The sequence below is a fragment of the Embiotoca jacksoni genome, unplaced genomic scaffold, assembly GCF_022577435.1.
Source record: "Embiotoca jacksoni isolate LCO1_2020_lvr unplaced genomic scaffold, fEmbJac1.0.p SCAF_1, whole genome shotgun sequence".
Lineage (NCBI taxonomy): Eukaryota > Metazoa > Chordata > Actinopteri > Embiotocidae > Embiotoca > Embiotoca jacksoni.
This window is the reverse complement of record NW_027185229.1, coordinates 11594453-11610022: the sequence shown is the minus strand read 5'-3', so window position 1 is coordinate 11610022 and position 15570 is coordinate 11594453. Positions and strand designations below refer to the sequence as shown.

Genomic DNA, 15570 nt, shown 5'->3' with positions numbered 1-15570 from the left:
GACATAATGGACCGCACAAAACAATTATTCAGAAAAAACAGTAACTGTCATATCGCCATATGGGCATCCCTTAATAAATCCTTTAATTTTCAACTAATTTTGTATTTTTTTTTTTCTGAGGCTTTAATGGTCCCAACATTTGTTCCCTACGTTTGTTGCAATCCAGTTTCTCTGCACAGAGCTATAATTATTATGTTGCACAATTAAAGCTATGTATATTCACCAACACTGATTGCATGCAGACAAAACACCTCCAGCTGTTTACGTTGTTGCCAGAGAGCTGAGGACCTTTGTTGTGGCTACCAGAGGGTCCATTATCAACACCTGAAGGTCATCAATGTGAGAGCCGAAGCCTCTCAGTGCCGCATCTAAGGCAAACCTGGCTGAGTGATGAGAGAGTATTGGAGGCAGATGTGACCCACGCAGTGAGAACCCTCACGCTGATGCTCTGCGCTCCCTACCATCAACGATCAGACATGATTACAGCTCTCGCTCCTTGATCCGGGGCCAGGCTGAGCCCACCACTTTGATTTCTTGCAATTCTCCCCCAAAGCCAAAGTAATCAAAGCAGACGTTCAACTCGGACGGAGACTTGACCCTGGCGCGACATTTGTTAAAGTGATACGGCAAATGGGAGCAATTTGTCAAACATTTTCCATTTTATTCAGAGTGAATGAGGACGTTTCACCAGGTACTGCTTTCTCTCAACTCATATTTTACTGGTGACTGGAGGTAAAGGCAGAGATTTATTCAGTCAGGTCATACAAAACAGCACTGGAGGACATTAATAATCTATTGTCAGTGATGGCTGTGGCCAGACACACAGTCAGACTATTAACAGGATGTAGGAAAGTAAAGCAATTTAATGACATCCAAAACAAAAAAAAAATACAATTAACATTTGTAACATGCAATGGCTGAATTCTTACAAAACATTGCAATTGTTATGATCATGTTGCTAATATTAATGCTCAACAATGTGATGATTGTGTTGTGAATGGCAGTATACTGAAAGTAAGGCTTGTTAAGACTCATGTAACACTTCACTACAGCACTTCGGTGGTGGATGTCCAATATCATGCAAACAGATTACAAATGATCAGATTCAAAAAAGGGTGTCACAGGTGATCAGATTTTGTTTGAGAAAATAACCCTGACGAGGTCATATTGATGTCATTGCGGGTAGTCTCAGTTTGCTTTTCTTGAGAGAACCAGGATTTTTTTTTTTTTTATATTACATGTAATTATTTACCTGCATTGGGGAAATGTCGGATCATGTGCTTTTAGACTCATACAAAAATTGGAATGTCCTGCTTTAATTTTTTAAGGGTCCACTTGGAAACGAGGTAGTACATCCCAAGGAGTTATTCCTAATAAAGAATTTCCAACGAGTATTGTGTATGTGCAAGTCCTTAAACATTTTAGAAATTCAATATTATTTACAGTTTTTCACAATCGCGAAGACACATTTCTTGAGACCTTCCACCCGTTTCTCAAAACTGTAAGGACAAACCCTAATTTTCAAACTACATTCACAAAAACCTCTAACTCTTCTCACAAAATCAAGACATTCACCTGCAAACAGTTTCATCTGTGCTCAAAACCAAACTATGTCGTCAGATCATGTTTCAAGCCCGTCGGAATTAAAACAGTACTGAGCAATACACACTGCGTCCAAAAATATAAAACACAATGTTCAGGGCATGCAGCTCCAGAATTTTTTTTTATAAATGGTTTACAATATAGTGAATGCATTTTGGAAAAAAAAGAGAAAACATTTCATAATTTCATTTTCGTACAGAATAAAATTAAGTAGTGTAAAGGACAAAGACAAAATGTAAATTTGAAAAATGTTCAGTTTGAGGACACGGTAAATGAAGCCAAGGCTGACTGTTGATTCCCTCCAAATTTTCAATACTGTAACTGCTGTTTCTCACGCAGTCTAATGGTGTTGTTTTGAAGGACCATGTCAACTATGAGGTTTTTTTTTTTTTTTTACTGTTGGGAGAACACAGGTGTCCTTCCAACCTCACATGGCAATTTTTCAATTCTACGAAAAGGGAACATGCAGTAACAAAAATCGACATATAGTGCCATACCAAGAGTGATGGACTTTACCCCCTTTGCTGTATATTGGCAAAGTGATGCACTGAAACATCTGTATACAGTAGTTATGTAAACGTTTAATGACAAGACATTTTTCTTCTCTGAATCTCTGGATTTTGGTGGACACAGACAATCTGTTGATGTTGGCTTGCATGAAATGTCTTTCTTTCCCCGCTCCAGTTCTTCTTCAATTTTGAGTCAGTGTTCAAGCACTGGCACTTGTGTTTTAATTGTTGAACTGTTGCTACTTGTGGTCACCATGATGCACCACAAGTGTGTCATAGTGAAAACTGTGTTTTAGCGAGTGAGAATGTGTTCAGACTTTTGCAAAAAAGAGTCAATGAGATCTGCTAACTGTGTCTAAATCAGTGAAAACAGTTTATGGTTTATCCAAAAGAGTTTGCGATTCAATAAATGGGTTCACGCTATTGAGTATTTGGTTCAGAGAATGCGGTTTAGTGTTTTAGCGATTCAGAAAAAACTGGATTAGAATTACTGTTTAAAAAAACAGCTCAACATTTTGGGAAATAGGTGAATTATATACCATTTTTGTGCCAGAAATTTTAAGAGCAGATCAATACTGGGTTTGTGTCTGCACACTAAACATGAAGCTCCCGCGAGCAGCCGATTACCTTAGCTTAATTGGGGAAAGAGGGAAACAGCAAGTCTGACCCTCACTAATTTTCATTCAATCCCATTTGTGTATTTTTTTGTGTATTTAACTTTAGACAGAGCCAACCTAGCTGTTTCCCATTTTCAGTCTTTAAATTGGAGCCAAGATAACTAGCTGCACCTTCATTTTTTTTAGCAAACAGATATGAGAGTGGTATTGATTGCTTCATTTAACTTTTGGCCTAAATTTCAAACTATCATTTCAATATTATGTGATTACTTGCCAAAACCATCTTCAAAAATACCAACTATTAGCAACTACTATCATTATAACATATTGTAAAATAATAATAAACTGGATTCACCAGTAATTGTACTGGTTTTAAATTAGAATGTTTTATACATTTTGATGTTTTGAAATTATTGATTTATTGGTCTGGTAAATATTAACCTGTAATAGATCACCTTTTTTTTTTGTTTGTATTGGTGCTGCAGTGATCTGTATTGTGATGTTACAATAAATAAAGACTGATGCTTGTGATTTACCTTTTCTAATGGATGTGCTCATGAACAAAACCGAGTAACTGAATAATATTTCCTTCTAAAATCACAGGAAGATTTATGACTCAATAATCAAGCTTTATGATATGCAATGATACGTGAATTTCCTTGTTATTTTGTCAGGTATAAAACCACTGGAAAAAAATAAGTTAATAAGCAAACGTTTATACACATCTTACATCATATTCAATCCATTTCAAATATAAAAGGTCAGTAATATTTGCTCCAATTGAAAAATATCAACCTGATATCCCCACTTATCAGCGGCCAGCTACAAGTTGACGTCAGTGGCAAAGCTCAATGTGATGACATGGAATGGGGACAGAATTGTTTTTAACATTCGTACAAATAGTACTGCAGTTGAAGTAGTGGAAATAAAAAATACGAATAAAATCCAAGCCATCTAAGTTTTTGTGTAATAATAATTATAAAAAAAAAAAACAAAGACACTCCGCACATAGAATATACACTATATATACACAGTATTTAGTAATGGTCATTGTGTTGCAACTTGACAAAACAGAGCTTTATAAAATGAAAATGGCAGTGTGCAGTTGGCAACGACGCATTACGTTTGACACAGCTTGTGCTCAGTATGGATAATGTCTGTTTCCTTTTTCATTTGTTCTTCCCAGCAGGTTTAATGAAAACGGTGTCCGGGGTGGGATGGATGCCGCTCCTCATGCCGGGGTCTGAACGATGGCTTTGATCTCAGAGGACACCCTCTTCTCCTTTCGCCCCGCGTACTCGCCGATAAAGGAGCCGTCTTCGTTGAACTGAGCGTCCTCCTCACCGTAGTCCACCAGGCTGTCCCCACTGTCCCCCGCTTTGATCTCCCTGCTCAGCGAGTGTTGGCTGCCCTTCAGCGGCTTCTCGTCGTTGTCGCTGTGAGAGAGGCGCAGTGGATTTAGAATCACCTCATTTCACCCATGGCTTCACTCTGTGGCTTACTGGAGAGGACGGGGGTGCAAGCTGGAGCTATCACTGCTTCTGCAGAGAGGGTCTGTGACTGACATCGGCTTTTACCTCTGGCTAACCAATGGGAAATAATCACACAGATGCACATGTTGAGACAAAATTAATAGTTGGAGTGTACGTGCGTCGATGCATTTGACAAAGGGACAGCTGGAAGACAAACGACACATTGAGGGAGACATTGAACTGGTGCACATGCTGTGGTCCTGTGATGCATTTTAACTGCGAGACTATTACATACAATGGACTATGTAATGTTGTTACGTGATTCCCGGTGATAAGAGAGCTTTTGAAATGAACCACCAGTCATTCGGGAGTGGGTTGCACCAGCCAGCTGTGCACAAATTCAAACTTTGCGGAATTGGAGGGTTGTGGTGATTGACACGCCACTAAATTTAAAGGGTTGCACCACACAAAACTGATGTGGAGATACATTGCTACGAAACATTTTCTCCAACTAACTGCCGGGTGTAACTGTTCACCAGCTAAGTGGACCAACTGACAAAGCTAATATTAGATTGCTTATCACCGGCAGCATGTTAGTTTAGCTCAAAACAAAGTCAGGAAACAGGGTTAAACAGCTACTGTATCTTGGCTTTGTCCAAAGCCAAACAAAATACATCTACCAGCGAAATGAACAAACTAGATCCTCCCATATAACCGTTCCGAGAATGTTATTTAATGTTCTGCTTTCCAGGAGACTTTTTTTTTTTTTTCTTTCTCCCCAGTCGGTTTATCCTAAAGGCAAGATAAACATTCTCTTAAAACATTTTAGTGTTAATATACTTAAAATGCTGTTCATAATATTGTCAGAACATTATGTCCGAACTCTTAATGTCCACATAATGTTATTGCTTTATATAGCGTATAATACCGTGCTTGAAAACATTAAACAAATGTTTTGTGGTAACGTTCTTAAAATCCTTTTAAAGTGCTTTTGAATGTTTTTAGAGAGCGTTACTTGTGTTTTGCACACCGAGCAGTGACTTACAGCGGTCTTGTGGTTGAAGTAAGGATGGGAGGCATCCAGCCCAGAATCCAGCTGAAAGATAGTACCCGCTTCAGCCTGTAGCTGGACTGTGTGCTAAACTAATCTGCTGCTGCTGGTAGTTTCAAATTTCCCATGCAGACATGAGAAGGGTCATAACCTTCTCATCTAAATCCTTGCTAAAAGGATATTAGCATACTCCCCAAAATGTTGAACTTGTTCTGCTTAAGTTTTCAGATTTGGAAATGATGTTGCCATGCTGGAGTTACGCTGGTGATGCTGCAACCGAGCATAGCAAATCACTAGTTTTGGTAAGCAAAACTTTAGTGACACATTTATAGTATACGCTGGGGCAACCGGCTCCTGAGGTGAACGTGACAAAGTATAAATGTTCTCACACTGAGCCACTTTTGACTTCATCACATCAGCATTTGTTGTGCTGTGCAGACCCACTGATTGGAGAATTACACTGGGGCTCACACTGCGGTAGACTGTAATGAATTGGACCACTAAAGGATTAATGAAACGTGCCCAGATATTACTGCCCTGTAGGTGAGCCGCTTTCAATTACACTGATTGGTTTTAGCCTCTCGCCATGTGCCGGGCAGCCGGCCCGCAGCTCCATCCTGACCGAAAAAATGGCAACATCTGAGCGTTGCTGTGGCTCCCTTTATGATGCAATGCCTTTCACAACAACACAACCACCGTATCTAAGAGCACCACCTCCTATTAAGGGATGCTACTACTCTGACAACACTGATGTGTAAACAGCTCGGTGATACCACCGCTGTTTATCACATACTTTCCAGTTACTCAGTCCATCAAATGTCTTCTGCAGAGGAAGTGTGAGGCTCCGCGTGAACCTCGCGCGTGCTGTGTTGTCTTTTCAGCGAGAGGAGAAATGCAAAGAAAATTACTGGGAGAAGAAGATGGGGGAAAAAAAAAAGACCCTTGGAAAAGGAGAAATTCACACCGTTGCGCATGAATTGCAGTGAGGTGGTGAAATAGTGCTCGGAGGGTGACGCTTACCTGTATTCGCAAAATGTGTCGTCATTCATGCCCTGGGACTCTACGTCTGGGTGGAGGTCTTCTTTTTCTTTTACTGCTCGCAAAAGGAAAAGAAGATATCAGTGATTTCCTCAAGAGACGACTGCCGACGAAGATTCCAGACTGTTGACACTGTGTGAATAAGTTTGAGAGTCTGCCTCTGATTCCCTGCACTTACTAAATGAAACAAAGATGAATGCGAGCCTTTTGAAAAGAATGCATAAATTCAAATAAATGTTACATTTTATATTTGTCAAGTTTTCCCTCGTGTTTGTATCTAATTGTTATATTTGTCTATATTTAAAACAAATTGTAAATTCTGTATCACCTCAACTGCATAGTCCTATATGTGGTTGAACAGAAAAAAAAAAAACAGACACGGCTCGGGTAAATGAAAGACGAGGTTGTTGGAACTACGGGCGATAACGAGAACTTAATGAGGAAACAAAAGGACAGAGCTGCATCGCGCTCTTTTTTTCTGCTGACGAGCGAAGCGATCGCTGCCCAGACGACAACCTGATGGCCATTAGCTGTGAATAATAAAGCCGACAAGGACTCTCACGTCCCCAATAGCAGGAATAACATTGAGATACCGCCAAGCTGATGTCATTATTCCCTGCGCGGCCACCTCGTGAAGCATTTTGCATTTTCTCTGGCTGTGGGCTGCGCTTTGTTTAGATTGCTTCTTGCTGGAAAAAGCTCCCTCTCATATCCATGCAAAGTTCAAATACTGGACATACAGTAGAACTGCTCATTTTCCTATCAATACAGCTGCCTGTTTCATGTACAAATTTGCATCAAAATGAATTTTCAAGCCCGGGTAAAAAAAAAAAAAAAAAAAAAAAAAAAACTCTCTTAAGTATTCTTGTGATGGCTTCAGGGATGATTGATCATTTCTTTCATAGCAACAAACGGCGATTTAGAAACATAATGGTGCTCCAAAAATCAATTAGTATTCAAGCAAGGTGATGTGTGTGTGTGTGTGTGTGTGTGTGTGTGTGTGTGTGTGTGTGTGTGTGTGTGCGTGCACTTGTCAGTGAGCACTTACCGGAATACTTTCCTCCTTTATTTCTGTTGACAAAGCAAGCGATCAACACAATAAGTGTGAGGAGAGCGATGGCACACATCAGGCCGATAAACCAGCCCTTGGTGGATATTCCTCCGTGGATGCTGGCCTGACCTGAGGACAACAATACCCAGTGACTTTGACTCGCCTTGGCCTTTTCATGAGGACACTTGATTGAATGTTTACATCGACAAAGCCTATCTGATGCAAAGGCAGAAGGTGGCAGGGCCCGCTGCTGATGGAGACGATCCAATATTAATATTAAACAGCTAATCCTGCTTGTCTAATTAATCAAGTAAGGAACGCTGTACAAATGTAATTCCTCTTAGTGAGCTAAATTAAATCCTAGTGACACCGTGAAGGACCACATGCCGCGGCTTGAGTCACTGCTCAAGGACACGGTGGGAGGTCAATTAGTTCTGCTATTTTTGTCCCCCCTTCTTTTTGTTTTTCTTTGAGTTACTTTGGTTTCCCTCCTCACCTGTGGACACGGTCGTGATAACATCTTCAAATATACGAGAATTATCAATCCATCTGTTCGGAATAAGGCGCACAGTGTACCCTGTCTCAGGTTCGAGCCCGTCAATGATGTGGAAAGTCTGAGAGGAGTTTAAGGCCTCTGATATCTTTCAGTGACCCTCACCTGTGCAGAGGGTTGAATGATCAGGAAGGTGTCAGAACACATGAATGCACACAGCTGGCTTTGTCTAATGTAGAAAACGATTGAAAATACATAACACACACGGTTACAGATGGTAGATGTCTTTCACCTACTGCTCTACTCTACTCTAACACCCCCCCCCCCCCAAAAAAAAAAAAAAAGGCCATGATCTTACGGTTGTTGATATATACAATATAAAACTGTGTGTGCTCTCCTCCAGATACCCAGCTGATATTTGCGAAGCTGTCGCTAACAGCTGAGCTAACTTTCAACAGGGCCGGTACTGCCAGGGAAAAGAGAAGAGATGAGGGAAAGGAGAGAAATGGCGAAAGGGTTGTTAGTAAAGGACAAAGCAGATGAAAGTGTTTAGGAGTGTTGTCATTATGCCATGAAGGATGCTGCGCGTCACTTTCTGTGGAAGAGGTGAGCCTGGTTGTTCCTAACACTGTTGTAAGGAGGCATCAATTACGTCTGACAGAGAGGGACAGCGGGTCACTCTCACTACAGCACACATGACAAGACTAATGTGGATATGGAAATTGTACCACAGGTGATGCCTGCAAAGTTAAATGAACATCTACTGGGACCTTAACGGAGATTTAACATGAAGACTTTTGGGTGATAGACATTTCGCACACCTACACTTATTTAGAAATTGTCTGTTAAGCTACTGATATATAGAAACTTTACCTGTATAACACTTCACGAGCAACAAAACATTCTGATTCTAGGTTCATTTTATCGTTTTGTATTTGTTTTTATTCTCCCTACATGATGATCTAAATGTCTTCCGCACATCGTCACTCTAGAAATAGAATATTTTCACTCAAACAGCCTAATTCAAAGACGTTTTATACAGCAGCAACTACGTGCAGCATTTCCCAGGGCCCATAGTCTGAGTCAAAAAACCCAAATATGCTCAAATGGTGGAAAAACAACAGAACTTTAGAGTTGTTAAACTGGACCGTAAATTTTTTTAAATTTATAATTCAATGACAAATTATCAAGTGATTAATTTGAATTGTTTCTGTTCATCTAAACTCAACTCATTGAATAATTGTAAGAATAACAATACGTGATTTACAACAATCAGACAACACAGAGAAGACAAAGTTGTCAATGGTAACTATGCAGGTCCTGGTTATACTTATCAGTGGGCTTCATTAATCATGTTTTTTGATGGTGTTTTGTTTTGAAAGCAATAACAAACCTTATGTGTTCAGAGCTACATCTACCGCAGACGTACGCATTGAGTGGTTGATCCTGACACTCAAACAGGGGAAGGAAAAAAGCTGCTAATGTCGTGACTGATATGCATCATCAGTATGGGAAACGTGTGCTTTGACAGCAGCTGTCTAAGTTGGTCAACAAAGCACAATCCACTTCATTTCACCACGGCAAACATGCAAATCTTCAGCTGCGTCTCCAGCTCAGGTGCATTATTTGCTCAGGTGATAATTCAGTTGACAAGGACACCTGCGTCTGCGCCGTCCACCCTAACCACTGCAAATGACACTCTCTCACTAATGTTGATGGATTAGTCTGCAACTATGGTAATTCTAGTCATCGGAACTGCGTGATGACTTCGACTGACAAGGGCTCCCGAACTAAAAATATCCCGAGGCTGGCCGCCGTGTTTTGTCACTGCGCTCCTCAGCTTGCTATTAAATGCTGCAGAAAGCAGCTGCTCACGCAGCAGGGAGCTGGTGCCCTGGAAGACGCCCCTTCAAAGTCAGGAGGATTTTTTTTTATGAGGAGAGGACAGAAAATATTCTGATACAGGAGCTTTCAACAGCTTTACACTTATGCACTTATCTCAGTGTCCTGTAAATATCACCTTCCCAGTATGAGCTCACGCCTCCCCCGGCGTGGCCCAGGAGGACGTTTCTCCTCGCTCTTTTCTCTCAGCTCAGATGTTGCCCCGGGACAACTTCCTGTCCCAGAGCCGTGTTACTGTTTACCCACTTGAAGATTACATGGAAATGTCAGGTGACCGTTGGGTCAATACACTGCCGTGTACAGTGGGGACCGGGACCCGACAAATCAATCACTAACAATTAGACATATTTGTCCTGTTCAAGTGACTGCACTCAGCCACAGTCGGATCAGGATATGGATCCAGTGTTCTAGATTTCCCTGCGGTGCAGCACGGAAATGAAACCCAGGAAACAGTAAAATACAGCTGTTACCTTACATTCCATCTCTCTCTCTGATACTGGAGGCAATATAAACTCTCAGATAAAAATACCTGATGAAGTGGTACTGTATTGGTGTTATCAATTTGATCCAGCAGCCAACCAAACAAGTCCAGCAGTTATCGCACCAAAATATTCAGATAAGACATGTATTTGTTTCCATATCTCCCTGTATTAATTTCACAGGTTTGGATTCAGTCTGTGGTTGGATGCTTGTCGTGTCAGTATGTGCTGCAGCTCTACCTATGGAGGAACGAGTGGGTTTGGTCACTGGGGACTTTGGCATGCTTGGAGGTGGGGGGGAAGGCTGACTTGCCTGAAAAGAAACACAGACCTTGTGGTTATCAATTGGGATAAGAGCTCAGAAGGGGGAAGTGGTAGGGGATACTTTCTACTGTTAGCACACATGCTAGTTTCAGCTAATTTCTAGGATTAGTGACAACATGTCCACAGTGAAACCCGATCTACAATTTGAAAACTACATTTTGCATCGGTTTACTCACAAGGTGAGATGTGGGTTTTTAATTTGACTTAAAAGCAAATTCATTCTATTTTTGTGCTTCATTAAAAGGAGTGGTGGGTCTGATGCTCATCTTGGGTTTGGCTCCTAAAGCATCATTTGTTATCTCAGCTTGAGTTAGACGTGTTGCACTGAGCCTGCCGTTGCTAGGATAAAAGTCAATATTCGTTTACGGTCACTAATGAGCCAAGATTAATATGAATTTATAATTGGGTTACTCATTACCATTGCTATTCGAGTGGAAGCCACAAACTTTATCTGAGAAGAAGTTGACATGTTTCTAATGAAAGGAGGCATCAGAGTGCTCTCTGCTGATGGCAAGGGCAAACAGCAGACAAGGTCAATTATGTGAAGAGGAGCCAAGTGTTTGGGCTGCTACAATCTGCAGAGGACAAATCAAAAGCCGAACTGGTTGATACTCCTGATGATTTGTTCAGGCCTATTGCAGCCACACCTATCGACAGTTTTACATCTAAAGCATGCAGCCGCTATCTAAAACAATGCTTATGACTGTTGAGCATATCATACCAACATAAACCCAATTTTGACATTTATAATGACAAAAACATTGTGATCATGTCATCAGTTGCAGTATTTCTCAGCAGGTTGACAGCGTCTGTGTTAATATGACATGCCACAGTTGCTGCATAAGCACAGATCTACATACTCAGGCCAACGGTGAAAGCCAAATTGGAAGCTGCAGGGGGGGAAAAAAATAAAAGGAAAGGAAAAAGACAGAGGGGAGAAGTATCGCAAGGCTAAGCAGACGTACGTATTGACACACACACACTTATTATACACACCGTATGATTAAAGCTAATTCTCAAAGCAAAGTGCTTTTTAGTGGCACGTGAAAAAGCAAGCAGAGTACCATTGGAAGAAACAGCACTGACATATATGCACATGGTGATAGTGGAGTTACTACAAATAGCTTTCGTGCTCAAAATCTTGAGACTCTCGAACGCACACACATGTAATAGCTTTACAAAATCGCAACTCAGTACATAAAAAATGAGTCGTTCTCCCTGCAATCATTTTTCCTGGTATTTCAGCATGCAAATAAACAGCCCCTGAGAGCCCATTAGCCTTCTTTCTCTGATTGTAAGGATTCCTCCAGTAAACACCAAGTAATCACCTGCATATTTAGCAGCTGCAGTGTATTTCAACATAAAGTTTTGTGTATAGATTTGACATAAGGAAGCATGGATGGCATACAAACTCTTTTAAGATGTATTTATATTATAATTTATGCTGACAGTATCTGCTTCTGCAGTCCATTTACTGAGTCTGAGGGGAATCCGCATACAGTTTCCTGTTTCATTTCCCGTCCAATCGCTCACACGCCACGCAACAGCACGCCCCCCATCACACCAGCTCGGCTTGAGTTTGAGCCAGCTGAAGTATGGCATGCAGTCCTCAAAAAAACATATTTGTAATTGGATGGACAAGATTACATACTACGAGCCGGCTCATTTTGATTACTTAACCACCAACTCTTTCATGATCACACAATTCAGTATGAAAACCTTCAGTTTCCCTCCTGCTCAAAGTAATTTTCTTTCTGAAGCTGATCGTTTCATAGCTCGAGCTCTCCGTCCAATCAATAAGCACTTGCTCTCTCATGACAGTGACAAATGAAAACCTCCACTGCAGCACATATGAAATTGTTTATCCAAAAATATAACTTACATGGAGATATGAAAAGCTTGGCTGCTCTGGCATACATCATATTGTGCTCGTTCAATACCATTTTGAAATAGGGAAATGCTTTCGTCACCTGCTTTGCCTCAGCCTCAGTTTGGCCGAGCCAATTCTGCTCTTCGGAGCTCGCCTGTGATCTTATGTCCCCCCTCAGAAAGAGACACACTCACCTGCCCACACACCCGCACATTATCCAGACATACACAAGCCTGGTCAACTGGCTTCCTGGACCTTCCGCCACTCACTTGTTTCGGGGGTGGTGGTGCTCTCCTCGCTGACAACAGGCCCGCAGCCCACCATGGTGCAGGAACGCAGGTAGAACTTGTATTTGCTCACAGGTTCCAAGTCGCGCAGGATCCACTTGGTGGTGTCAGGGTTGCTGATGTCTACTGTCTGCAGTGGCCCCATTTCCTCAGTTTCATTGACTAGATATAAAAATAGCAACAAAAAATCGTTAATGTTCATGTTTTAGATTAGAGCTAATTTCTATAAATGGTATGCACTTTTGTACTGATACCCCACATATATAAACTTGATTAAGTTGATTAGAATTATTTCTACTGACTGTCTGACTTCTGTACTTGGCTCAAAAGACATTTCAGAAAAAAAACAAGTCATTTGCTTTTTTGAGCGGGTCAGGCTTAATGTCCCTTTAAACACATTTTTGTGTTTAACAAACAAGCAGAAGATGCCCTGCACAATTTACAACTCAAATGTATTTGTTTTTTTGGTGTCTGCACTTTGTCCACATTGTGATGGGATCACATTTTTCGCAACGTAAAGCAGCCCAGTAGGTAGGGCGGTGGCATTTATGTTCTTTGTAAGAAAAACAAACACAGCAGGTGTTGAGGTGACCTTTGCTGTGAAAGAGGTGCTACGTCTCTCCGGTAGGAGGCAACAGAAACAATGACAAGAATGTATTGGTCTGCTTCCCTCTTTGCCTGGACACCACCCACTGTTATCAGTCATCATGATTTTTTGTTTTGTTTTGCTTCTAGGGACAAAAACATTACAGTTTTGGTAAATTATGCAATCCAGGCTGGTTTAGAAAAGAGGCCACAAGCATCATGTTTCTACCCTGTGGAAACGTTACTTTCTCACTTTCCCAGAAACACTCGGGCCCTGACAGTTGGTGCACACGATCTTATGGAGTGAACTGGCTGAAGGCTGTTTTACTGACTGCAGCAACAATATTTCCAAATAGTCTTCAGCCCAGTGGGCCAAACACGCTTGGCCTTGTGTAGTATGAAAGATACCGAGACTCTCCAACACTCAGACCTGACAGCAAGCGTAAGTTTAGCTCAAATGGGAGAAAAACAGAGCGAATTGAAGCCAAGGTCATTTTTAACTCCCACTCGTGCCGATATTTCACCGCAAACCTCACTACAACCATCTTAAATGATCCAAAATGTGAGTAGATTAATCTGATTCAACTCACAAATGCTAATAAAGTCAATACATTATATATTCTTCAATGTTTCATTTTAAACTGAGTAAATGTAGCTACTATGCCACACAGCAAAGGATGATGCAACATGTCTTTTAATTGTGTATACAGTAAACTAGAGTCTGACCAATCATAGTCAGTTGGCGAATATTGGCCAGTCACTGATATTTATTGTCCTATATGAAAGCTTTTTCTCACTTTCATCATGCAGCAACAGAAGTTCGGTTAATTATTAAATTGTACTTTTTCTGTTATTTTTAATTGCACTTATTTAAAATGATTACATTCCCAGTTCACTGTTTCAATGCGAGTCATTTTAGACAATAAAGTTATCATTATACAGTAAAATGTTCTGCCTCAGTTACATATAAACACGTTTGATACCTCATTTCAGTCGACATATCGATATTAAATATCCCGCAGACATACTTTATCTTTTACTTCCTAATATCAATATCGACTCTACAGTAAACTGCTGTAAACAAACAGGACAAATATTTTGAAAGAACAGATTGAGAAGAGATTGAGCCCTCATCTTCACTTTTCTGACACACTTTTCCCTGAGAGGCAGGCAGACTGCCAGTCTGGTGCTGGCATACTGAGCCCTGGGCTTTAGAGTGGGTTAACAGCTCTTTAAGGCGGTAGGACTACTGTGTGCCACCCACTCAATGGCTAGAGCAACTTAAGGACAAATCCAACCTTTAGGTTCAGTAATTTATGTCGTGATTCTAAACGAATACTGACAAAAACTTGTATTGGTGTGAGTATACATTTTCAAACCACTATCATTACCACTCCAAAGTGCACTGGTAGAGGAAAACATATATAATATCCACATCTACTCTTGTGCATTCCCCACATCTAGTGTATGGATAAAGTGGCAACTTGATACTTTGACCATAAGGTTTTACACAGAAAACATGTTATTTCACAGCAGGTTGGCTGAACTATTTAAACCCCTTGGTGCTCCTCAGTGTGTTAACAACCTGTGAGATGTGAGGCTTTTAAAGGCTGCTGTAAAAATGGGCGTGGCCCTAAAGCAGCAGCACTGGAGCTTGAGGATCTACTTGTGTCACTTATGATACACTGACAGCTGGCTGCATTTTCCTTCACATTTCGCGCATGACTTCCTGCAAGGGGACTTCAAAAAAAGTCACACTTCAAAGACTCCATCAGCTTAATTGCTGTGGAACAATGAAAACGTCCTCTCCTGAAATACTGTGACGCTTGGTCCTCTTGTGCAGATGCAAATTAAACTCAATTAGCCGGGAAATGCGGTACTAAGACGTTGTTGGAAGTTAGTCATTAGCTTCGTTATGACTTTTGTTTCAGGATGGAAAAGTGTGTGCACATGGGGATGTGTTCGGTGATGATGTCTCCTGGGACTGTGAGCTATGCTGACGATGTCCCCTGCAGTCAGGATGGGGTCAGTAAAACCGCACCTTAACAGACTGTGACACAGTGGCCTTGGTCAGCAGGAGCTGAGCCATGATCATGACTCGCAGGCTAGCAGACATCACCCTGACATGTTTCCTATACACACACCATGACCCAAGCCATATTAGAGCAGGGCAATGATTTTTCTTCCTGTGCTGAGGATCATGGGTTAGACAATCACCACTCTCTTAAAGACTTGCACATACTTGTCTGTACCCCCACAGTGCAATAGAACACAGAGGAAGAGTCTGTGC

At 41.1% G+C, this 15570-nt stretch overlaps 1 protein-coding gene across 5 annotated transcripts in view; it reads right to left on the bottom strand.

Annotated features, from left to right (window-relative positions):
• Positions 1–843: 843 nt before the first annotated feature.
• The window catches only part of chl1b (cell adhesion molecule L1-like b), a 68356-nt gene continuing 53629 nt past the window's right edge, over positions 844–15570 (bottom strand). For 3 of the 5 annotated variants that reach the window (XM_069165497.1, XM_069165656.1, XM_069165580.1), the window contains 4 exons: positions 12678–12857; positions 7338–7469; positions 6272–6344; positions 844–4164 (listed from right to left, as the gene is read on the bottom strand). In XM_069165497.1, the coding sequence (XP_069021598.1) occupies positions 3960–4164; positions 6272–6344; positions 7338–7469; positions 12678–12857 (590 nt within the window). In that variant the 3' untranslated portion in view covers positions 844–3959. Of the gene's footprint in view, positions 4165–6044; positions 6159–6271; positions 6345–7337; positions 7470–12677; positions 12858–15570 lie in introns of all 5 variants that reach the window. The other 2 variants (XM_069165738.1, XM_069165820.1) reach the window with 2 other exon arrangements.